Here is a 26,256-nt window from a genome sequence, read left to right as displayed (position 1 = left end):
TCCTCAACTACTAACTTTTTAAAAAATAAATTGTCATTGTGCTAAAAACACACGCTGCTTTTGCCTTGTAGAGAAAAGTTTTTATTCTAAATATGAATGCTCTTATCCAATATCATTCAACTCTTCCTTCTCCCCTCAGCTCCCGACTTCTGGCTCTAACAACTTTATTAATAGTTGGCTGTCACCTGCCAAACACACATAGGTTGGAATTTGGCTGTACAGGGTAGAGACAGAGCAGCTGGGAAAGATAATTCTACTAGTAGGAAGGAGCAGTAGAGGTGATTGTGTGAAAGAGAAGAGTAAGAAGGCAGAAATGATGGCAATGCCCTGTGAATGTTCTCCTGAACTCTTGTTATCATGTTGCACTGGCCTGTCCCCCTGATCATTATAAAGGAGACGAGAAAAATGAGACCCTGAGAATTTCCTGGCAGCCATTCTCAAGATCATAAGAATACTGTGATTGAGTAGACTGAGGTATTGTTTGATTTCCTTCCACTTCTATTATGCAGTCTGAAAGTATCACATATATTAGAGAGAGGAACACTCGTGTTGTGGAGATGGCATTATGGTTTGAGGTGTTCCCCCAAATCTCCTGTGTCCATGTAGGAATATTCAGAGGTGTGAAAGCTGTGACCTAATCAGTACACCCTAGTTTGAATGGATTGGGTGCTAACTGTAGGCTGGTGAGCATGCTAGAGGAGGTGGGTCACTACACGCATGCCCTGGAATGCCCCTTTTTTCCTCCCTCTCTGTAACGCCCAGCTGACAGGAGCTGAGCAGCTTTCCTCTGCCATAATGTTTCCTTCCACCATCATGTTCTGCCTCACCTTGTTGCTGAGAGTCAACTGACCACATCTTGAACTTGTGGAATTTTGAGCCCAAATTAAACTTTTTCTTCCTCTAAATTGTTCTTGTCAGTTATTTTGGTCTCCTCAATGAAAAGCTAACTAACACAGATGGTGATCATGCTTCAGATCTGGTGACATCATTTTTTAATTAATTGTCCGAAGATTTTACTCCATATGTTTGTTTTTTTTTTGTGTGTGTGTGTGTGTGTGTGTAAGTCTGCACACACACGTGTGTTTATTAAATACTCAAATCCTGTCACAAACCATCTATGATTAGTGTTCTTAAGAATGGTATTCTGTCCATTTCCCATTTCTGTGTTCCCAGTGCCTGACTGCATATTGTACCTAGAGTGCAATACATTCTTAGCCAAGCTGCATGAAATGAACAAGCTGCATGAAATGAACTAAACTAAACTTGGTGCCAGTTCTACCACAAATCCACTGTGTGACCCAAGTTAAGCCACTTTGTCTAAAGTACACCAATGCAAACAATACCTAACTCAAGGGGCTACTTCAAAAATAAAATGGGATTACTAAACTATGAGCCTATATTGTAAAAAGTTCTATCAACAAATATGTATGTGATTTAGAGTTTTCTCCTTCTGACTTCTTCTTAAATATCACCAGATATTAATAAGCTGAAGGCAGCAAAGCAGAGCCAGATTTTTATACCTTGTTGACATTCTTTTGTTTAATGGTACTGTTCCTTTTCTCTCGTTTTTTTTGTTGATTTTCACAATTTATCATTTGATCTTTTTTTGGTGTTATTGTCATATGGTTTATTTGTATATTCTGTGGAGCATTTTCATCTAACTAGTAATTAACTTACTCTTCTACAATTAAAACCAAACATTTTCCTTACTTATTTTATGAAAACATGACACCACTCTCATCTTCTTTACCCCCTCTTCCCAGAAAGCTGAAAATTTTTAAAGTGTCAATTCACTCATCTTTCCATCTCCTTCAACTTGCTAATTTTAGCAGCAGACAATTATAAGTCACTTTCTTTGGGGCTTTGTGTGTGGTTTTGCTTCTGTTTTCTGGTCTTTGCTGTATTTTTCTTCTATTTCAAAGATTGTTATTTGGTTCTGTAAAGCAAATTTCTAGTCACTCTGCCATTAAATATTTAGGTTTCCTGAATATTGCTAGGTTTATTATTCACCACTGCTTCTCTGTTTGATATTTCTGAACTTCTTTTTCCTTTTGGCTAGAGGCTTTGCTGAAATATTCTCCTCCAATGGGGTGACGGGTAGAATTTTTTTTTTTCATGAGTCTATGGATGTTAAGAAATACCTTTCTTTTTTTGCCAAAAAAGCACTAGTACAGCATTATTGCTAGAATCATTTTTGAAGATGAACTTCCTGAGTTTAAAAATCTGTCCCTTACTAATAGTAAGACTCTGTAAAATGAGAAAAAATAAGAGTACCTACCTCACAGAATTGTTGAAAACTACTAGTGTGTGTGTGTGTGTGTGTGTGTGTGTGTGTGTTTGAATGTACAGAGAACACCTGGAATAAGGTCTGGCAAATAGATATATTATAGAAGTATCTGCTCATTCTTGATATAGGTTTTGCTTATTCTTTCAATAAATTCATAGTTCATTCTTTCTTAAATCATGCACTTTCACCTACATTATTATTGTACATGTATTTTTGTTCTCCTTTTGGATCTCTTAATAGTGGTAGCATCTTCTTTATTTTTTCTTATTTTGATGATGGACTTTGAGAAATGCCTTCAACTTGATCTTCCATCCTACCAATCTGAAGCTCAATGTATCTCTCCTCTAATTAATCTCCTTAAAGGTTTCAAATGAAAAATAATATTTTCAGTTCTGTAATTGAATCGACTTTAGTGTACTGATTTTTTTTTTCCCAGTTGCCATCTGCCTTGCCTTCTGTGATGACTGTATCTTCTCTCTGTCTCTCGGGCTGCTGGGTCTGCTTCAGCGTGATATTATTTTTCTTTGCTTACTCACTGCCCCCCTCTGTTAACATCCCGTAAGGAGCTTCAGCTCCTGGGAACACTCAGAAGTCCTTGTGACTGAGGGCCTCCAATACACTAACCAGGGAATTATCAGGTCCTTGTCAAAAATCTTGGAGTAAAACCCCTGTGTCTCTGGTCTTTCTAGTTGCCAGTTTCACTAGACAGGAAGGGTTCAGCTGCCTGTTGGGCCTGGCATGAGGCTCACACACACTTGGCCCAGCAGGCCTTGCCTGGCCCCTTCAAGGTCACTGGGCCTCCAGGGTACTAAAGCTGTAACCCTTACCCAGAGTTCTTTGTCCATGATCCTAGATGCATCTTGGATACAGAGGGTACAAACTATGCCAGTTTTACCAACAGGATGTGGAATATTTACTTAGTAAGCTTAATTTATGACTTAGATCATCAGTTTTAAGTTGGAGACTGGAGGAAATGCGAAGCAAAGATTTTATTTAGTCTAACTCATTTCTCAATTACTGAGAGGCCCTATACATTGCCTAATATCAAATGTTTGCTAACGTTTGTTTAACTAAGATGAAGACAACTTATTTAACGGTTTCCCATTGTCCTTAGGAACAATTCAAATCCTTACTTTTGCTTACAAGTCCCTAAATGGCTTGGTCTCTCCCTACTTTTCAACTTACCACTTTTCCTTTTATTCTGTATTCACCAGCCACATTAGATTTATGTCAGTATATTGGACATGCCATGAATTCTTTTCTGTCTAGCACTTTTTTTAAATTATTTTTGGTACTGGGAATGGAACCCAGGTGTACTTTACCTCTGAACAACATCCCAAGTATATTATTTTAAAATTCTTTTTTATTTTGAGATAGGGTCTCATTAAGTTTCAGAGGCTGGCCTCATACTTGTGATCCTCCTGCCTCAGCCTTCTGAGTTGATGGATTACCAGTGTGCATCAGCCTATATGCTATTTCTACTATATAACAGTTGCTATTTTTCTCTTCCTAGAAATTTTATTCCCAACACCTTTCCCCCATCTTTCCCTAGTGTTTCCCCTGCCCTGCCCCAGTTCTAGGAAATGCCCTCAGGTAGAGATATGCTTACCCTGACCCAGTTTTTCTCATTGTTTTGCATCTCAGCTAAACATCCCATTTTCAGAGAAGACTGACAACTCAGAACAAGGATCCTTCATTTTATGTTCACATGACACATAGCATCCCATTCTTCTCTTTCATAACATTCATGAATATTTTAAATTGTTTTACTGTATCCTTTCCAGATGGCAACATAGGGAACAGTCTTAACTGTAAAACTACTGGAGTCTGAAGCTACTTAACTTAAACATTTGCAGGTGAAATGATGAAGAGGGGGGTGAAGAAGGGAAGAATAAAAGAAAGAAATTAAAGGCATAATTTTTGTCCTCAAGGAAAATAAAAACAGTTCTACTCAAATTTATTTAAAAGTTTTAATCTTCCTTATAAGGTAGGATCTTGGTTGTGAGAGCACATGGATTCTTGGTCAGACTACCTGAGTTTGAAAGTTAGCTCCGCTCTCTTAACTGTGGGCAAGTCACATCACTTTTGTAATTCTCCTTTCCTTCATTGGTAAAGTGAAGATAATAATAGTACTTATACTTATTTCCTCATGAGTTTTTGATGAAGATTCAACATGAAAATATAAGCACTTACCGCAGTACCTGGCACCTACTAAACTCTCAGAGATATCAACTGTCATGATTAATAATTTACCTGAGGATCAAAAAGAAAATAAGGTCGACCATTCTTCAACTGAAGTGCAAGATACTCTTCCTGATTGCCAGGTGATGCTGCAAAGACAATCAAACCTTCAGGCACCCTTGTTCGAAAGCTGGCCTTAATGCCTGGTGAGACAAGTGTGATCAGCAAATCAGTGCTGGGGTTTTGTTGATTCTTTCTGATAAACGTACATTTACTTTCATTATTATTTATGATGTAGTGAGTACAGTCAGGAAATTATACACAGCAATGTACTGGGATGGTCCCAGCCGTTTGTTTTTAAATATATCCCATTTTAAATGCCAACCAGTACTTGGAAACTTAAGCCTGCACTCCTGCTAATCAATATATAATGAAGTTTAAATATATGCAAAACTCATCAACCTAAAAAGACATGTTGTCAACCCCAAATTGGATACTCGGAGTATGGATGTGAAAACATTTTCTGAGAGTCATAAAAATAAATGGGGTTTTGACATAAGTGAAAGAAACAAAGGGGCCTTGTTTAAATACTTATGAAGCTGAAAGAATCAGTCCAGTAATAGATGCTGAAACTGGAAAGACTTGCCATGAAGAAGTCTGTTACAGCTAATTTCCTAAAACAGCATCCTATAACCAAACTGTTTGCAGCCTTCAGAATTTCAGGGTTTCCAATGACCCCTGGACTACTGCACAGGACATACCATGCTCTTGTCTCAGCAGGATTTCTAGTTCAGAAAGCAGGGTGACTTGTGAAAGTCCTATAAATGCCCTCTCATTACCACCTTATAGCTTCACCTCCAAACTATGGGGCATACCTCTCCTCTACACACACCGTGGAGCTCTTCCTGTGAAATTAAGGCATTTCTCTTAGTGTTTTGAAACTAGCACCATCTCCCATTTCCAAGAATTTTCAGTTTCATTGAAAACATAAAAATAATGAACAAATCCTACTGTGAGAATCAATTAAGAGCTCAAGGACATACATGAGAATCAAATAAAAGCTCAAGCATACAACTTTGAATAATGAATTCCAATTTGAGTAGGAATAAGTCAGCCAGGATTATAAGCATCTGAAAGAAAGCTAACTCCCTTCAGGATGGACTGGTCACCCGAGGACCTATGCAGGTGAGGGGATTGAGCTTGGCATCAATAGACTACAGCTCCCTCAGGGGTCATGTCTGATTTATCTTTCTACCCCCAGAACATAACACAATATCTAGAGGTACTTTGTAAATATGTTCAGACTCTAGAGGAGGAGAAAGAAATTGAGAGGTGTATTAGAGGTTAAGGAGAGAGCTTCAGCAAAAGTTTGGAAATAGGAATGCAGAAGTCATTTGATGAGTATTGCATTGTTTTTTGTTTGTTTGTTTTACTTTGTTTTGTTTTTAGTAAGATCCTATGGAACACTGTTGGGTATTCTGCTACCCAATCAAGAAGAAACTCAAATTTGTCCTCACCTTCTTAGCTTCTGCATCTCCATCTTCTAAATACTAAAGCTTTTGACTCTTTCATCACACTGGTCCTCCTCATTTTGGCTTATCATGGCCTCAACTCTATGATTCTCTTGCTTATGCCTGGCTGGATGTTTCCTTCTTGCTGTTAGATTTAGTACTGGTCCTTCCTGGCACCTCTGTAACTCCACAGAAGATTGTTTGCCCCATGAAATCAGTTTTCAGTTGTCAAACTCACTTGAATCCCTGCTGTCAGCTTTATTGTTATCATCTCCCCTAATAAGTGGATTGAAAAGGCTGATCAATCAGCACAAAATTTGTAGGTAAGTAAAAGGAAGGTTTCTAAAAATTGTGTGAAGAACAGGAGTAGGATGCTCAAAGTCAGGATTAGGGAAACCAAACTAATGGTTGAATATATGGAAGATACAGATGATTTAGTTACAGAGGAATAAGGAGATCACTGTACTTTGGGAAAAAGATGATAAGGATTTTAATTAAGGATGGACAAGTTACTGAAAAGATTGAAAGTTTGTACTGTTTCTCAGAGGAGGCTAATGAAAACATGAGGTGATGATGTGAGGCAATCTTTTCACCCATCTTGAAATAAAGGCAGCATCATCAACAGAAATAGAAATGCCAGATAGGGAAGGATATTTGGGGGTGGGAATACAAGGTCAGTTTTAGGCCACTGTATTTAAAATAATGATATGCAAAATTCTACCTTTTGGAAACTAAGCCTCAGGAGAGAAGATGGGACTAGAAAAATGAATTGACAATCACCTGTCAAGAATCGATGTCTCAGAGAGAATGAAGAGAAAGAAAACAAAACCTTTGCTGTAAATGTCCATACTTAGGAAAAGGGAAAATACAGAGAATAGTAAAGCTAGAACAATAAAATGGAAGACTACATAGAAGAGAACTTTAAGAATCTTAATCAACTGTAAAAAACACTTGCAATATGTCCAGAATAATTAGAACTGTAAGAAAATTTATGGAGCTGATAATGAAAATATTTCTTAGATGTGTAGAATGGCCACAAGTCCAAACAGCTGGATGATAAAGATTCAGGGACAGGACCAGCAGGAAGGGGGTACAGAGTTTTCTTTGGGAAATTCTGATAAAGAAGTGAGAGAGATAGAAATCATTTTGGCACCAAATTTTTATCTTATATTTGGTATCATATGTTATAATTGAAATGATTGCTTTAAAATTAAACAGCTCAGGGTCATTTCAGGAAAAGAGCTATGATTTGGAACATGACAGCAGCAAAACTCTTCTAAGGTGTTGGGAGGCACCTCTGTGGCAGTAGAGGTTTGAGTGAGGGAATACATCAAAATGGCTCAGTCTAGGAAAACAACTACATGACTTTAACACAAGGGCAATTTGGTAAATTAAAATGCATCAGAGTTAGACCATGGATGTATGTCTATTTTATACACATGTTTCTGATTAGCCTTGAAGAGTGGTTGCATAAACTACTATTCCTTGATGTGATTCTGCAATCTGTATTTGGGGTAAAAATGGGAGTTCATAACCCTCTTGAATCTAATGTATGAAATATGATATGTCAAGAGCTTTGTAATGTTTTGAACAACCAATAAAAAATAAATAAAAAAACACTATTCCTTAAATATTTCTTGAATGAATAACTAAATATAGAGATGCAAGACATGACCCATTATTTCTCTTAATACTAGAACCAAAAATATAATAAAATTAAAAAATATGGTTACATTTAACTATATATGCCATTTGAGGAATATGCAAGTGCATGTGTTTTCCAAAAAAATATTTAATTTCCAAGTCTTACATTGCAAAGAAACATGATTTTGGATTAATTAATATATAAAACTTTGCACAGACCAATGCAAGTTTCTAATGGAGGGAAAATTTAGTATAGGAGAGAGAAATTTGATATTTTCTGGTAGACTTTCCTCAGCTTTTTCAAATAATTCAATCTTGCCATTTATCTCTTTATTATCAAGATAAATAGCAAGCAATTTTCTTCTACATGAAATCTATGAGGAAATTGAATATTTGCATATCTCTTCAAATGTATTCTTGACAATTAGTTAATTATTGCTAAAGGTTTGAGCCAAATGATTAAAACATGTGATCAATTCTTCAAATAAATTAAATTCATAAATGAATGTATTTAAACACAAAATTCTTTTGATGGATGTATAGAATACTTTGGAGAAAATATTACTGAATTTAACATGAGGCAGAATGGTAAGATACATAATTGTTCAAAATTATTAATACCTCTCTTTATGAAAGGTTCTATATTTAGAGTCTCATTTACTGACTTAGGCTCAGCCATGTGACTTGGCTTGGCCAAAGGGATGAAAGCAGATATACAGAATATGCGGAAGTTCTGAATGCAGCTGTGTGGTTGAGCTTAACCTTCCCTGACTTCTCCTCTGCTTCATGAATGTGTTTTCTTCTTGGGCCCAAAAAGGAGGAGACTTGTGGACCCAAGTAACCAGCAACACTGCCAACGTGAGTAGAAAAGAGAAAAATATGCATTCCTCAATTGCTAAAATTCAGATTTTTAATTTTTTAAAAAGAGTACACATGTTCTAAAATGTTTTTTTTCTCTTTGTGTTTAGAGAAATAATTGGGCATTTCTTATATCTCTAATTTTATTCATTCATTCAAGAAATACTTGAGGAACAATAGTTTATGCAACTACTAGTCAAGGCTAATCAGATACACAAATGTATAAAATAGACATATATTCATGGTCTGATACTCTAAAAATCTGAAAAATCCAAGTTCCGCATGAAAACATTTAGATTTTGTCTAAGTATGTTTGCAAGTTTAAAAATTATTCATAAAATAATATACTTATAAGGCCACAGAATGGAAAAAAGTTGTGAAATAATAAAGGCAAATATTAATACATTAGACTATATTAGAATTAACTTTTTTCTATGGAAAGACATGAGTAAGAATGAGGTCAGGAGTGATGGTACACACCTGTAATTCCAGCAACTCAGGAGGCTGAGGCAGAAAGATCCTGAGTTCAAAGCCAACCTCAGCAACTTACTGAGGTCTTTAGTAACTTAGCAAAACACTATCTCAAAATAAAGAAAATAAAAAAGATTGGTTGGGAATGTTGTTCAGTAGTTAAGCACACCTGGGTTTAATCACTGGCTCTAAATAAATCAATAAGAGAGTGGAAAGACAACCAATAAGTGGGAGAACATATTTATGACATATATTTCTCATAACAAGTTACAAAGCCAGAATAAATATATAACAAAGGTGCTTAATGTTATTACTCATTAGAGAAATGAACAATAAAATGCAAAACCACTAAACATTTGGGAGAATAGCTAAAATGAGATTGAAAATACAAAACATAGCAAATATGCACAGCAACTATGTATGCATATATAAAGAGACATATTATACATGACTAAATATAATACAAAATTATATTTAGCCTTTCATGTTTAGAACACTTGAAAAACTAGGGGTAGGAGGAACAAACTGCAACATTTTAAAAGCTATCTATGCTAAGCCCCAGGCAAACATTATTCTAAATGGAGAAAATTTGGAGGTATTCAGTCTAAGAACTGGAACAAGATAGGATGCCCTCTCTCACCACTCCTATCAGCATAGTCCTTGAAATTCTAGCCAGGCAATTAGACAGACAAAAGAAGTTGAAGGGATAAGAATAGGAAACAAAAAACTATCACTATTTGCCCAGGACATGATTCTAAGAGAATCCAAAATAAAGAAAAAAACACCAACAGAAAACTTCTAGAATTAATAAATTAATTCAGCAAAGCAGCAGGATATAAATCAACACCCATAAATCAAATGCATTTCTATATATTTGTGATGAACTCTCAGAAAGAGAAATTAGGAAATATATGCCATTTACAATAGCTTTAAACAAAATAAAATACTCAGAAATCAATCTAACAAAAGAGGTGAAAGACCTATTCAATGAAAACTACAGAATACTAAAGAAAGACATGGAAGAAGACCTTAGAAGATGGAATGCTCTCCATGCTCTTGGATAGAAAGAATTAATATTGTCAAAATGGTCATACAGATTCAATAAAATTCCAATTACAATCCCAACAACATTCCTCCTAGAAATAGAAAAAGCAATCATGAAATTCATTTGGAAAAATAAGACACTCAGAATAGCCAAAACAATTCTTAGCAAGAAGAAGCATCACTATGTCAGATCTTAAATTATATTACAGAACTATAGTAACAAAAGGGCATGGTATTGGCACCCAGATAGGCATGTAGACCCATGGTATACAACAGAAGACACAAAGACAAACCCACATAAATACAGATACTCCATACTAGAGAAAGGCACCAAAAACATGCGTTGGCAAAAAGATAGCCTCTTCAGCAAATGGTGTTGGGAAAACTGGAAATTCATATGCAGCAAAATGAAATTAAACCACTGTCTCTCTCCATACATAAAGCTCAACTTGAAGTGGATCAAGGACCTAGGAATTAGACCATAGACCTTACGCCTAATAGAAGAAAAAGTAGGCCCAAATCTTTATCATGTCAGATTAGGCTCTGACTTCCTCAAAAGACTCCTAAAGCACAAGAAATAAACTCAAGAATTAATAAATGGGATGGATTGAAACTCAAAAGCTTCTTCTCAGCAAAGGAAACAATCAACATGAAAAGAGTGGCCACAGAGTGGGAGACCATCTTTACTATAAGCACATCAGAGCACTAGGTTCAATCCTGGTACAAAAACAAAGAAACAAAAAAATGAACAAATCTGAAGCAGAAGTTCCTATTTGTTTTATGTGTGATTTTGTGAGAATAGGAAAGCATCTGTTTAATGTATCTCTCTTTTTCTCCAACACAGTTAATTTATATTCTGCTCTACAGTTCCATACTTTCAATGGATTGTCTTTGATTTTATGAAATAGAAGTAGAAAATAATGATTAGCTGATCAATTTAATTAAAAGGTTTTTAAGTTCCTGTTTCTTTTTGCATAGAGAGGACCTCTAAAATTGTGATGAACATCTGTGGTGATAGATCCTTCTTTTTTTTTTTTTTTTTTTTTTTTTTAAAGAGAGTGAGAGAGGAGAGAGAGTGAGAGAATTTTTAATATTTATTTTTTAGTTCTCGGCGGACACAACATCTTTGTTGGTATGTGGTGCTGAGGATCGAACCCGGGCCGCACGCATGCCAGGCCAGCGCGCTACCGCTTGAGCCACATCCCCAGCCCCAGATCCTTCTTTTTTTAATGCTATTTTTATATTTTGCTAGAGATTCATTTTTGTTTATCCACTTATTTGTTCAATTATCTTATTGTCTTTACATTCAAAATTTTTTCTTGACTTAAATATTAAATCTCCCTTGCTTAAAAATATGCCTATAATCTTTAAATGTATATTTTGTATAGACACAGGAATCCTTTAAAAATTAAGACTACCCTTTAAAAGTTATGCATTGGCTCTTTATAGCCTTTACTATGAGGTTAACCTTTTTTTTTTACCCCCCTTTAAACTAGATATTGATCCATGGCTTGAGATAAGTCAGTCAAGTATATGAGTTTTAAAAAATCAACTGTAACTATTAGTCACTTTTGGGCAGAAATGAAATCTAAAAGATATCAACTATATGAATAGATTAAAAATAGGGAAAAGTAGACAGTAGAAATAACTTGAATATTCTTACTACCCTTTTACCAAAACATACTATTTTTCTCAGAAATAAAGATCAACAAGAAAGTCATAATATTCACTCTCAGGAAACATGATCTATAGTGGAAGATCCAGACAAATCCAAATGAGTATAATTAATATACTGTGAAGACCCAATACAAGAGGGAAATGTAATTCACAGGTGTAACTTTTTTTTTTTAATGACTGACTGTTCAAATAAGAGCAAAGTAATGACCGGGAGGTCTTCACAAAGACATGAGGGCTGAGGTGGATTGTGAAGGATGTATTAGAATTAAGCAAGTAGACACTGAAGTGAAGTGTACTATAGAACATCAAATGATCAACATATGTAAATGTTCATGGAGTGAAATCATAGTTAAAGAGAAGGCACTTCCCCAAAACTTTCTTTACTGCTATCACCACCAGATTCTTTTTGTTGTTGTTGTTGTTCATTAAACAAACAAACAAACAAACAAAAAGACACCTGCTTCTACAGCTGCCTAGTGCTACCCTCTTCATATCTTAAAAGAGAGTGCCAAACCAAAGTGTTGAGAGGGGGTAAAAGGTATTAGAATCTGGCACTATCAGTAAACCTTCCTTCAGGCACATTAACCCAAATCCATTGGTCTAAATGCTAAGGATATAACTACAACACATTTTTCAAATACTGCTGGGAAATATGAAATAAATAGGTAGACCCTGAAATAAAAGCTACTTGTCCCGATCTAAATTGTTTTTTAACTCATAGTCAACAGAAAATTCCAATGCTATTCAGAAAGATATGAGTCGGTTTAAAAAAAAATGGCCATCAGAGATCAAAGATACTTTATTAGACTAGTCGATTAAAATGGTCAAAGATTTATAAACAATTACTGAAAATAATGCAAATAAAATGTCAATATAATAATCAAATATATTTTTTTTCAGGATATTAACTGGGGTTTATAAAATGCAAGCTCAGTGCATAAACTCCTGAAAGTAAAAAGAAACTCTTCATATAAATCTACACAGATATTTTCTTTTTCTTATACTTGTAAAGACAGCAGAAGCTCCTTTACTTCATTATCAAATATTCCTTCTGTTTCACTCCCACTCTGTTCAACTGCTAGATGTATTTACAGTTGCCTATTTGGTACATGAGGGAATATAAAACCTCAGTTTCATACATAAGCAACTCTACCTATATAGCTTCATTTGAATTATGCAAATTAGTTTCCCAATGGGAAAAGCTTTTTCTTTTTATTTGACTGCCATTAGGTGGTGCTAGAAATGTCTCCATTCATAAAATATTTATGGCTAACCAGCCCTATAAATACATGAATAACAAAATCTTCATTGATTGTACTAACAAAATAACAACAGAAAACTGGGCTAAAATATTATGAATGATGTGATATTTTTCCCAAATGCCTAACACCTTATCAGAATACCAAAGTTTTGTTATTTAATTAATCATATATTATTTCTTAATTTTGAAATCAAAATGTTCTCCAAATGCTTGGCCCCCAAAACTTAGAAAAACATTGGATAAGCTTTCTAAAAATTATACTGGAAGAATAGATTAGGATAAAATGTAGGGTAAAAGAGAGAAAAATTAATAATGAGGAGTTTTAATGGGTAGAGAATTTGAGAGACCTTAATTCTAAACTTGATAAATCAACAACAACAAAAAAAATGCTCTCTTTCATTTTTTTAAATAATCCTCTATTTCCTCTTTGAAACAATAAAAAAAAACTGTAACTATCTAAATATTAATATTATCAGGGCTGATTATATTTACAGTCTCCAAATGATGAAGATACAGAAGTAACCACAAATGGCTTTTGAAACACACATTTGCTATGGCTTTCATTTTCTGAAGAGAATAGGCTTCAGGTTCATACTCTTATATGATGACACTAAATTTGATGATCTGTAAAAACTGTAGTAGTTTGTGAATTTTTAAATAAAATGGAATTTTCATCTAACTGTATTTTATTTCTGAGTTCATTGCAACTGACTTCTCAAGCACTTTGCTTCCTTCTCATACTTCATAGTTTTGCAATCATTTTCAGGCTAAAAATTTCTAGCATTTGGGGGGGATTTGACCAGGCATTTCTGGGAGAGACCAACTAGCATCAGATAATTCTAATTAATAACTTCTATTTAATTCTAGTTTTTAATTTCTATTTCCAGAATGAATAATGCATTTGATCTTCTTTCACATTATTGTTCTCTATTTGTCTTTTTTTTGCCATTTGCTTTACACATAGGAGTTTCATCTTTATTATTGATTTGTAATTACTCTTACCATATGGAGGATATTTCTTTGTTTGTCCTATATTACAGCCATTTACCACTATATCCCACTTGTATTTTATTTTGACATACAGTAAAAGAGTAAAATATATTCTAGTTTTTCCTAGTTATTTAAAAATTTACCAAGAAATGCATATTATGAGGCAGGAACTTTGTTTTATTTACTTCTGCATTTTTAATATCTTGAACAATGGCTGCCACAAAATATTTGCTGAATCAATATTTAATGGAATGCCACCTTAAGCATATTAAAATATATTCTCATGAGTCAGTCTCTGTGCTAATGTCTTCCACTGATGTATGTTTCCTTTAAGCAGAATATTATATTATTATTACTATTTTCTATTTCCAGTATCTGACGATTGACTATCTTCTCAATTTTATTGTTTAAAATTATCTCTGAACTTACTAATATTGACATAATTACAATCGTTTCTTATTTTCCTTAAACAGATCCTGTCCAAGTTTTGTCAGCTTATACTAGATATTATAAATACTGTTACCATTATAAATCAGGTCATCTTCATAATTCTTATTGTTAAGTCATATAAAATATTTATTTTGTGTGCTTATTTAAAATTGGCCATCTTATTGTTATTTTTTTTAGAATAGGTTTTGGTTTTCTTCTTTTTGGTATAGATTCATTTTCTGAAAAATCTTGATAAGTTTCTTTATTCCTTTTTAATAACCATATATCTTATTTCTGCCTTAACACATGACTATAATCTCCATAATAATGTTACGGTGGAGTTAAACATTATTTTATTGTTCCAGGCTTAATAAGAATTGATGACTTTTTTTTTTTGCTTTTATTAGTGCATTATAGTTATATAGTTGGGTTTATTTGGACAAAATTATACATGTGTAGAATTTAATTTACTCCATTTCAGTTCCCACTTCCCCTCTACTTTTTTCCTCTTCTCCTCTCTTCCCCTCTTCTCCTTCCTCTATTCTACTGGTCTGCCTTTCACTCATTTTAGTTGGTGCTCTATGGAGATACAGAAAGGTGGAGAATTGATAAAGTGTTTAAAGCATTAGGTAGAATGTTGACTGTTGGTTGGTCTAACTATAATTTTTGTCTTAGGTAACTATGCTTCTGGTCCATGTTTTACACATTTTTATTTCTTCTCTTAGCATATGCTTCTTGACTAGCTATTCTAGGAAAGCAAGGCAAAGCTACAAATGACTGCAGTGCATTTCACATTTTTAAGAAGCTTTAGGCTAAAAGAGGGAGAAGGAGCAGTCAGGGGATATTTTCAGAAGAAGAAACATTTTAGGTGAGTGACACACCACAGAGAAATGGGATTCCCAGTGGAAGGAACCACCAATTCAAACACTACCATCAAGAGTAACCAACAACTCAAGTGCTCTAAAATGCCACCAACTGGCATGAGAGAGCAGCTCAGATGGTTTCCTCCTCTGAACAGTTTTAATTTTAACTACAAATATAGAACTATAGGCCCATATGTGCAGGAAGTTTTAGGTAAAAATTTATATAGATAGATATAAAGATAGATATCTACATCTGTTTACATAGATATTTACATAGATATATATGTGCTTACATATATATATATACACACACATATATATTTATCTATCTGTATCTGTATGTATATATCAAGAGAGATCTATTTTAAAACAGATACCAATAGAACTCTCTTTCTCCAGATTACTCCCCAAAGTTGCTGTTGTGCACCAAGATATTTATGCGATCATTATTGTAAAATCCAGATTTCACAAGAAAGACTTCTTAAAAAGATACATTTTTAAGCAGAATGCATCCACCAATATCTAATAGATATAAATACCCTTTCTTTTATACATACTATATTCAATTTCAATTATCTTAATTGATATAAATGCTCTATCTATTGCATATATATATATATATATATATATATATACACACACACACACACATATCTATATATATAAAATCCTCTTTGAATTTATTTTTAAAAAGATGTTGTACCTTAAAGTCATGATTTCTAAAATGTGAACTGAATGCCATTGAATTATGCCACAATTTAATCTAAGTATGAATTGTGACCTATTCAAGATACTTGCATATTCTATAGAGCAAAATTTAGAAAAATTTAGTATGCACTTTGGTTTCTGAAATAGTTGCTTTATTACATTGTCTTGTTAAACAGTTAGTACTTCACAAGTGACTCTAGTAAATGAAACATTTACTCTTAAAGAAAAGTATTAGTTATTAAGATATCTTTAAATGAAATGGAATATTTATTATTATTATTTCTATAAAGTTTTAAAAATAAAACTTCAGACATATATTTATTATACTTATCAGTTCTACCTTTGTGTTTTATATCTCAAGGAAGATAGGTACATGCATATATCCATGTACATACATATCCAATTCAGTATTTGCAGTTCATATTTACATATATACATAAACATAATATTTCATGGAATTAAATTTGTATTGATTCATGTCCAATGCATGAGATATCAAATACTTAAATATTTAAATTCACTAAAATACTCTATGGTTTATTTTTTTTTTATTTTTTATTTACCTGGAGGGGGTTTCCAGGGATTGAACTCAGGGACACTCAACCTCTGAGCCACATCCACAGCCCAATTTTGTATTTTATTACAGACAGGGTCTCACTGAGTTGCTTAGCACCTCGCTGTTGCTAAGGCTGGCTTTGAATTTGTAATCTTCCTGCCTCAGCCTCTGGAGCTGCTGGAATTACAGGCATGCCCTGCCATGTCCAGCCTATGGTTTATTTTTCAAAACAAGCATTGTGGCAAAAACAATTCAGTAACTTGCAGCATTGGTAGAATTGCTGAGTGGCCTTGAACATAGAAGGACTTAGGTGGTTTGTATGATCAAGATATTTAAAGAAATCAACTTTGGGCACTTTAGGTAAAAGCCCTCTTTAGTAGCTACCTCAGTGGCTCTCAAGTGGTTGAACCAATATGGTACTATTTTGGACTACTTTAGAGCACACTAGGATCCAAGAAATGGAATCAAAAAGAAGAATTATTCTTGTTCCACTTTCAAATAATGTACTATTAGCTCACAATGAACTCACAACATCTACTTCTGATTTTGAACCTACATTTTGAAGATAATATTATGGTAACATTAGAGTTTTTATATGGAAGAATCCTGCCTCTTCTTAGAATAAGAGCACATAAAATGAAGGAGCTGTCTAAAATTAAAACACTGAAAAGCAAACCAAAATGAGCAGTCAAACAATACTTACACACCCAGAATATCAGACTGTATTCAGGGCTTCTGGAGACCAACAGTCAATCATGAATCTAGTTGTGAGTGTACTAAAAGAATCATATCATACTCCTTTTCATTTAAATAGAGAATGGAAAGAATGGAGATGGCCCTATGAGTTTACAGGTGCTAACTGAGCATACCCACAAAATGACTAAAATTATGGCCATTCCAAGCCCACCCCACTTTGTTTTTCAGAAGTAGAAATAGGACAAGAAGTTTACTGGCTGCCTAGAATCACAACTAATTGGGTAATCATGGATTAGTAAACATCAAGTATTTTATTAAAATGGCATTTGGAGGGACTCTATAGAAAATAAGGTTATTTTAGTAAAATAGACCAGTCTTCTCTTTCTAAACCAAGGAGTACTAAACCATAAATGCAGTTATATTGCAATACTTAGTCTCCAAACATATATTTTGAAAAAAATTAAAGATTCCAGTAAATTCAGTAAGTGAAAGAGTAAAATCAAATAATTGCTTCAGTAGCTCAAATCATTGTATAATCAATTTTATGAAGAAGTGAATCTTTACGAATAACTGAGCACATTCTTGCAACTTAATTTCACTACCTTTCATTCACATTAATATGGGAATTAAGGACAACATATTTTCATAGCAATGCATCTATTTGAATTTGTTGATTAACTCATTTCTAATATTTTAATAATTATAACATAAAAATAGTAGGTAAATTCAGTAAAGCAAGTCAAATTTATTTTTTGAAAATCAAAGAAATGTCTGCCTTTTGCAGACAAGTCTATTTACAAACTTTTTTTGTCATTTTAGTTAATAAAATTGCATCTGCTCTCAATTGAACCACTTAAGGAAAGAACTGGAAAAAGGTTATGATATAATTTACAGTAACTACCTTGTACTTATGAGAGATCCCAGTTGAACACTTAATCCCCAAGATGCGCTAAGCAGGATGCACTGTCTGGTCCTTTCCCTGATCTCCAACTTACAGAAAGTGAGAGAATATTGTCCTCTACTTTTACCCAGTACAAAACATAAAGTTTTCAATAGATATTTCTTAAATATCTGCAAAACTCCAAGAACAACAAGGGCTTCAAATCGAGTACTTTCTAGACTTTCCTATGAGAACAAACCTTAGCACCCTCACCAGCACAGTTCATCTTCTCATGGGTACAGTCCACTTTGAGTCAGAACTTAGCTTTCTAAGCATCACTTAGATGCATTCATTTCCTTAACAGAGGTGCTTCTCATTATAGACCATCTTCTGAGAATCTCTTAGCAAATCTATTGTTCTTCCAAGTACAGTCAGGACACAGACCACTAATGGTGCTATCTGTAGGTAGCAGGTAATGAATGTTTATGTGGTTTTTTTTTCCCCATCATGCAATTTTGTTCCTATCTACTGAAGGCCTTAGTTTGGAAGGAGGCTTATTTCCAAGTGCAAATATGATTGTTTAACTTTTCCTCCATATGCCTTAAACAAGAATTAGTTACCTAGAATGTAACCACTTTTTATTAAAAAAGAATAAAGTCATAAATATTTGTCTAATGTTAATTTAGAATACAAAAGAACCATTTTTTAATGGTCTGATTACATGGTCTAAAAACTGATATACCCATTTTTCAGTCTTTCAAGATTATGTGAACTAAAAATGTAAATTTTGTTTCAGATACTAAAAATAGTTTGACATGTGACTAAAATATTGAAAAACAAGTTATTTTAAAGCTTAAGATAAACAGTAAAGAGCATCATATTAAATAGGAAAAGAAAGTACTTTATTATGGCTCTATCAAAGGGTAAAAACAACAAGCCAAAACTCTACAGTTTTATTTCCCAAAACATTAACAAATATTTCATTTTTTATAGGAAGTGTTGGATCAAGTTTTATTGAGGCATATGAATTTGATGGCAGCATCTTATAAAACATTTGAATATTTACTTAAGAAATAAATATAGTGAGAAGAAGATTGTCACATTTACATAACTAGAAATAAGCCCTTTATTTGGCTTGCCTTATAACATACACTGGTTTCAAAACAAAAAATGTGTACTGTATTTGTCAAAGATTAGTATAATTTCAAAATATTTTTAATGTAACACTAATAATATTATGTTAAAGTTACAAAAAGGTTAACTAAGTTAAACTTAAAGGTTGAATGTGAGCTTACCTTTAGTAATGATAAATTTATGGAAAAATAAATACAAAGTACAGAACCTCATCTGATCAACTAAAGTTGAAAGCAAAATGAAGAAGAAAATCACCTTGATTTAAATTTTGTTCCTTTTTTTCTTTTTTAAAACAATTAATTTGATACCTGCTCTTATTTTATTTATTTATTTTTTTGCCACCCTATTATACTCACCACTGGTAAAACAAACAGGACATTTTAGCTTTAATCTTCTTACTACATAACCCAAATAACTTCAGTCATGTTTGCATTAATGCTGCATTAATCATGTTGTTGCGTATTAATGAGTTTTCAGGCTATGCTAATTACTGTCATAGATTCTGAAGCAGCCCATTAAATATACAAATTACAGAATTAAAGAGCCAGAGCTCTTCATGATTAATCTCTAAATGGAGAAAAACTAATGATGTCTGTACAAAGTTTCTCTCTACTTTTGGCTGAGTGAGCCCAATGAACAATCAATTAGATATTAAACTCACGTATTATACAATTTTATGTGGGTTGTTTGTTCCAACAGTGTGCATCGCTTTATATTTCATAAAAATTCTACCATCTTTGCCTGTCTATTGACCTAAATATCAGACACATCATTCGATGTTGAGCATAGTTTGGAATAAGGCAAGTTTGGACTGAATGAACTCCAGTGAGTATATTCCAAAGGTGTCAAAAAGCATTTTCATCTAAAAGGAATTGTCAGGGAGAAGACCTCAAACACAAAAATCATAATGATAATTTTGTTCACAAGAACAAAATGGTAATGTTTTGCTAGTTTAGTTAGTCTATAGGAATTGCATCATATCCTGGGTAATGTTGTCTAGTATAGAAGATCAGATCTGGAATGAAAGGTTAAGTCAGAGCCTAGATGTTTTTTCAAGGATGGGCAGCTTACACCCAGCTGCAAGCCCAGGAGGAAAGTGCCAATCTTAATCATACGCGCAGGGAGTGTGCTAAACTTGTGCTTCAGTGTAACTGTGATACAACAGATGGGCCTACACTAAAGAAAGGGGGAAGAAATGGGGCTGGATGAGACCAATTTGGACTGAAAGGCAAACACAACAGCTAAAACTTGGAAAACCAGACAGGCAAGTATGATTTGCGTGTAGCACAAGGGATATATGTTGTAGGACTCTGGGGTCCACAGATGTGCACACCTGTAATCCCAGTGGCTTGGGAAGCTGAGACAGGAAGATCCTGAGTTCAAAGCCAGCCTAAGCAAAAAGCCAGGCACTAAGCAACTCAGTGATAAACACACAAAATATGGCTGGGAATGTGGCTCAGTGGTCGAGTGCCCCTGAGTTCAATCCCTGGTACCCCACCAAAAAACAAAGATGATTATAGAGTTAGATTTTAGTCTGGAAGTTCAGCCTGACAAGAACCAGGAAGCATTGATCTGAGTTCAAGGGTAGTGGGCAGGTGTCCAAGAAAATGAAAGGAGTCAGTTACTGCAGCCAAGACAGACAGTGAGACTGACGGGCATGGATCTGGGGGAGGTGGCAAGAGGCCTATGTCAAAGTTTGCAAAAGTCAAGGCCAGATTCTTCAACAAGATTGGCTTTCTTGAGAATCTTAAAGCATGAATCTGAATCTTCTGGATGAATCCAGCACTAACTAGCTTGAGGGAATACAGTAGAGTGGACCTGAAGGTAGAGGTTTACTGATTCCAACCTTTGGAAGAAGAGGGCTATAGAACAGGAATCAGAGAATTTGACAACATATTGCTATTTTATAAAACTATAGAAAAATACTTTCTGTGAAGGTCAAATATATAAATGTCATAATAATATTGGATGTGAAAAAAATCTAGATATTTAGATTTAGTTGACATTGAAATAACTGAACTCTGAAAAGAGGGCAACAAGGACAATACCTTACACTCAGGGAACTCAGGCATGTTTAATATACATTGAGCCAAGATGTTAGGAAGACCTTGTATTTGTTTCTCCTATTTCATTGATGCCTCTCATACTCATGAGAAAACTGAAGCTTGGAAAGATTAGCCAGTACTAGAGAAGACACAAATATAAATACAAATAAATATATACAAATACAAATAAATAAATACAAGTTCAAATAAAGTTGTGGCTTAACATGTCACACAGTGAGAGTTCCCTACATTGACTTATTTTTCTTTCACTGCCTCCTTTGCAGTATCCAGTCATTTCAATGTCCAAAAAAAAAAAAAAGTGACTATTTTTTTTTAATCCTGTATCTTTCCCCTCCATGAATAGCAATTACAAAGTTTTATTGTATGCAGGGGCTCAACAACTGTTGGCTGTAAAAAATACAGAATGATACAGAGTAGGCAAAGAGTAAGTTCTTGCTTACACACATTAAGTTCTGTAAAAGAGAATTGAACAATCAAAGAATTTGCTGACCATGTTCAGTAGCCAATGGATGAGCTTTGTGACACTGGTTCAGCAAAACCTATAGTCCTGTATGCTGAGCATTTTTAAGAGTTATTGTCATTGCTATGCCTTCAGGAGATGTGCAGTTTTAATCCCTATAAACAACCAATTATGTATATATTGAGGTCCTTTCACTCTTTATTCCTGCAAATCTATTTTTTGTATGCTTTTCCTTTCTTCCTCATTATTGGAAGTCTGAAAACAGGTGCAGTTACCATGTTTACCACATCATTCGTTTTTAGGCCAGTTGTTACAGTGCAGCATACACAATGGAAATTCAATCAATGTTGCTGACTTACAAATTCAAGTACAAAATCATTACAAAGAACAAGATTCAAACTCAGTAACTTACATACTATATATACACATGCATGGAAAGACAAGCACTGGAGTCTAAATAGCCAGGCTAAATATAAGTTAAACACCTATATAATATATATAATTTTCTGCTCTAAGGGCATGACTTGTACAAAAGAGAGATGAGTCATATATTTTTTTTCCTCACCAAGAAGTAGTACAGTGACCCCACAGCCCTACACTTATCTCCTGTGTTAATGACTCAACAGTCATAAACCAGGCTTGACTAAGTTCAATAAAGAAGACCTTTCACAGTATTCTAGATTTCTTTACCCACACAAAGGCAGGACATCGATCAGAGACATTCTGAGTACCTTTTAGGCTGAAATGCTGATGTTCTGGGTGGTAATTTAAATAGAAATCTTTTGTCACTTTAGCAGCAATTGTATAAACACAATGTTGCCCAGGCAGAAAGTAATTAAATTGATAGAGGAAAGAAACATGACTTGAACTGGATAAAATACAAATACATCAAAATTAAAGTCAGTGTAATGAGCTGAAACACTGCAAATTTAGACAACAGCACATTAGCCAAAGCACAGAACCCTTCTCAGGCAGTATCAAAGCTGACAGAAAACACAATAAGTTGGAAACCTGTAGTGAAAAGGGAAGTGTATTGATCAGATGCCACATATAGTGAACAGGAGAATATATATATATATGTGTGTGTGTGTGTGTGTGTGTGTGTGTGTGTAAATCTGATGAATGGGTCAGAGAAATACAATAGTCAAGGTAGACATATAACAAAAAGGAAAAGGGGGAAACATCTGCATAGAGAAATACAACAAGACAAAGCAAAAGCTCAGAGAGAGATAGAGAGAGAGAGAGAAGAGAGAGAGAGAGAGAGAGAGAGAGAGAGAGAGAGAGAGAGAGAGAGAGAGAGAGAGATAAAAAACAAAGAAAATAGAGCCATTCAAGTCAGGAACTCAGCAAGAAATGCAAGTCATGACAGAAATATAAGATCAAGATAAGAACATATTCAACCTTACACCAAGTTTTAAATCAGAACAACAAACTCAGCAACAAATCTGCCAAATGCTAATGATTCAAACAAGGAGGCAATAATTGAAAGTAAGAAATATACCACATCTCACCCAGTAATGTCCACTATGCCATTTCCCCTAATTATTGTTGACATGGTGACCTTCTCCTGAAGGGACATACACCAAAAACTCAGTGTAATTAAGGGTTACCAGTGTAGAGAGGGTTTTTTCATGTGTCTGCTCCAAGACCATGGACAGTGACACCTCATTTATCTAGCATCATTAGGTGATAAAATAGGTTGCCTGCATGTGTTTTTAGTTAGCAAAACAATATTCTTTTAAAAACAAAATTATAATGACCTCAATGAAAATTTTATAACACATCTCCTTGTTTCCTAGAGTATGGTGGCTATGCTTTAAGCTGTCTGTGATTCAAGAAACTCACATCAAACTAACAATTTTAGACTGTTTTGAATGAGAATGAAATCTTGAGATCTTAAACCTGAATATCAAAATGGCCCTAGGAATATAAGAATCAGGATATCTATGTTTTTAATGGTTCCTGTTTCTTCCCTTGTTGTCACTGAATCGCTTTTATTTAAGCAAATGATTTTAGAAACCCTCATGGATTCATTAGTAAGAAAGGCCATTAAACATCATCTAATCCTTGAGCAGCACTGGGCCTCCCTCTTCTGTCAGAAAAGCCCCTATCAGCTCTCTGTCCCTTTTCATTTCCCTTGATGTTATAATTTTCTAATCTTCCATGTTCCAGAAATAAAATCTTAAATTTTTCTCTAGAGTAAGAGAAAATTGGGTACATGCTGGGAGAAAATTAGGGAAATTCTAAAGAGCAAAATGAAGAGGAACACTACACTGGGTAGTGTACCCATTTTGGTAGATAAACTCCAAATATTCAAGTTGATTATTCAATGGACTTTTTGCCCAATACCATAGTTTTCGACCATACTGCAAATAGTCTGATTTGCAGTAAAAGTAGCCTCTGAATAAACATTGCTATCTCATCAGTTATTTATTATTGTATTTAGTGATCCTACTTTCTTTATACTATAGCTATGAGAAACCAAATTTCAGGACAAAGAGATATGGTGGCAAAATCACTGAGCTGGAAGTTCTGACTACCAGGAGAGACTTTGCTCTTGATGTAAATAAATCACTACAGATTTCCTGGCCTCCATTTCCTCATCTGGGGAATTAGGAGTGGGAGTAGCTGATCTCTTCCACAAGGACTTCATTCAATTAGCTATTTGGCATCATGTAGACATCATCTAAGAATGGCCGAGGTCTTTCATCACTGCAAGACAGCTGCCAATTTAACTGAATCAAAGAGCATATGATGTGTTAGGTTAATTTTTGCAACTTTAGAAATTTACATTTCAAAAAATGTGTTTTGATGCCTTTCTCCCTAGCTGAAATAGAAATTCAGTCTAAGGATTTATATATATTAAAAAACTTCCTTTAATAGTCCTGCTAATTCTTGGAGACTCAACTCTTTTTCTCCCCCTCAACTAAGAGCTGTTGAAGGATCACTTTGTGTCAGCCATTATGCATTCAATCAGGAATCCTCCAAATAACCATGTTACCCCAATTTCTGTCAAAGGAAATTGAAGCCAGAAGAGAGTACATTTAACAGAAATAAAAGTAATTTGTTTCTAGTAAGCCCACAAAAGCAGACTTACCTATTTCTGCTGAAAAAAAAAAAAAATGCCAGGTAACACTAAAAATGCACATGATCCATGATCAGCTCACTAAATTTGATTAAATAGTTTTACTTACAATTGAAAGCCTTCACTGCAGGCAGTATTTCATTGGTCTAGTGTGTGGGGATAGTTATTATTTAAGAAGCTATTGTTAATTATGATAATCCAGGCATATAGGAAATGCAATTCACCATGTGATTGGTTGGAATAAGCTCTGATTCCTAATATAGGTTTGATAAAGATAATTCCATAAAAGTTTATCACTTCCTAAGCCAGTGTTTACAAAGGGCATGACAGAGCAGTGAATGCAACAGTTTCAGATATTAACTATCTTAGCTGTGAATATAGGTCTCCAGAGAAGTAGTTTACATTAAGAAATATTTCAAATGTTTAGGTCTCTTAACAGTCCAAATTGTTACTTTGAACTTTCTGGGAGTCACTGGAGGTCACATCACTGTACTAACAATATATTTCAAAGTAATAACTGAGTCGGGGAAAAAAGGAGGAAAAATCTTAGGCTAGATTTTTAGTGGCCTTAAGATGAAAATTCTTTTTTTAATATCAAGTTCTTTTTATAAAGTAATTTTCAGATGGCTGAGATGCAGAGGAATATTGTTTCCTTCCCAGGCAAGAAAGTGGTAGTAGAGACCAGTCCCTTGGGAACCCCTTTGGATGTATTTCCTGGAAGTTAGTTCAAAAGAAAGGTCACATATATTGAATCATACATATGCCTCCATTGAGAAGTTGATTATTGGATCCATCTCATCTGTCGTGGCCAGCTTTGGCAATCCTTTCCCTTCTTTATCTGATTTGTTTCATGAGACAACCCTCAGGACAATGTTGCCACCTCTACTACTGGCATTTTTACAGAGACTTTGCTAATATCCATCTGTGCTGCACGCCACTTACAAAATAATAAAGGGTGATTCTGGAAAATTACCCAAATTATATGTCATTTCACAATCCAAATGTAAGAGGGAGGATTCAGACAAAGCATCCATGAACCTAAAAATCAGTGAATGGAAGTATCAAAAAAAAAATCAAATTAAATGTTGTTGTAGCAAAACTGTCAATTACCCTGCATCCTTTTATTATTTTTGCTTTTATTTGTAGCATGGCTCCTGTTCCTTTTCTTGGAGCCATCACTGATCCTTGGTGTGTCAGAAGAATGATTGGAAAATAACTGACAACCAGATTTGCTATCTATATTCTAAGCAAAAGATGCTGATTCAGAAGTCAGTGTATTTTTAAACTTTCTGTAGTTGTCAACTCAGAAGATGCAACTCAGGATGAATAACCTCAGGGACTCTGGAAACTTTTGAGAAAATCACTCTAACCTAGAAATGAGATGGGATGTTTAAAGTTGATAACTTTGAGGGCCAAGAATTTGAATACCATAGTGAACAGAGCCAGGTGAAGCAA

General features: G+C 34.3%; 1 protein-coding gene across 1 annotated transcript in view; it reads right to left on the bottom strand.

The window, feature by feature from the left end:
- Positions 1-26,256, bottom strand: part of USH2A (usherin) — a gene marked incomplete at its 3' end in the record, with an annotated part of 798,897 nt that overhangs the window by 462,410 nt on the left and 310,231 nt on the right. Inside the window, exon 22 of the mRNA XM_081297837.1 lies at positions 4,541-4,671. Coding sequence (XP_081153963.1) covers positions 4,541-4,671 — 131 coding nt within the window. The remainder of the gene's footprint in view (positions 1-4,540; positions 4,672-26,256) is intronic.

The sequence above is a fragment of the Spermophilus citellus genome (genome assembly GCF_964194105.1).
Source record: "Spermophilus citellus genome assembly, chromosome: 6".
Classification (NCBI taxonomy): Eukaryota; Metazoa; Chordata; class Mammalia; order Rodentia; family Sciuridae; genus Spermophilus; species Spermophilus citellus.
Note: the sequence above shows the minus strand (reverse complement) of the source record. Positions and strands in the feature narration are given on the sequence as shown.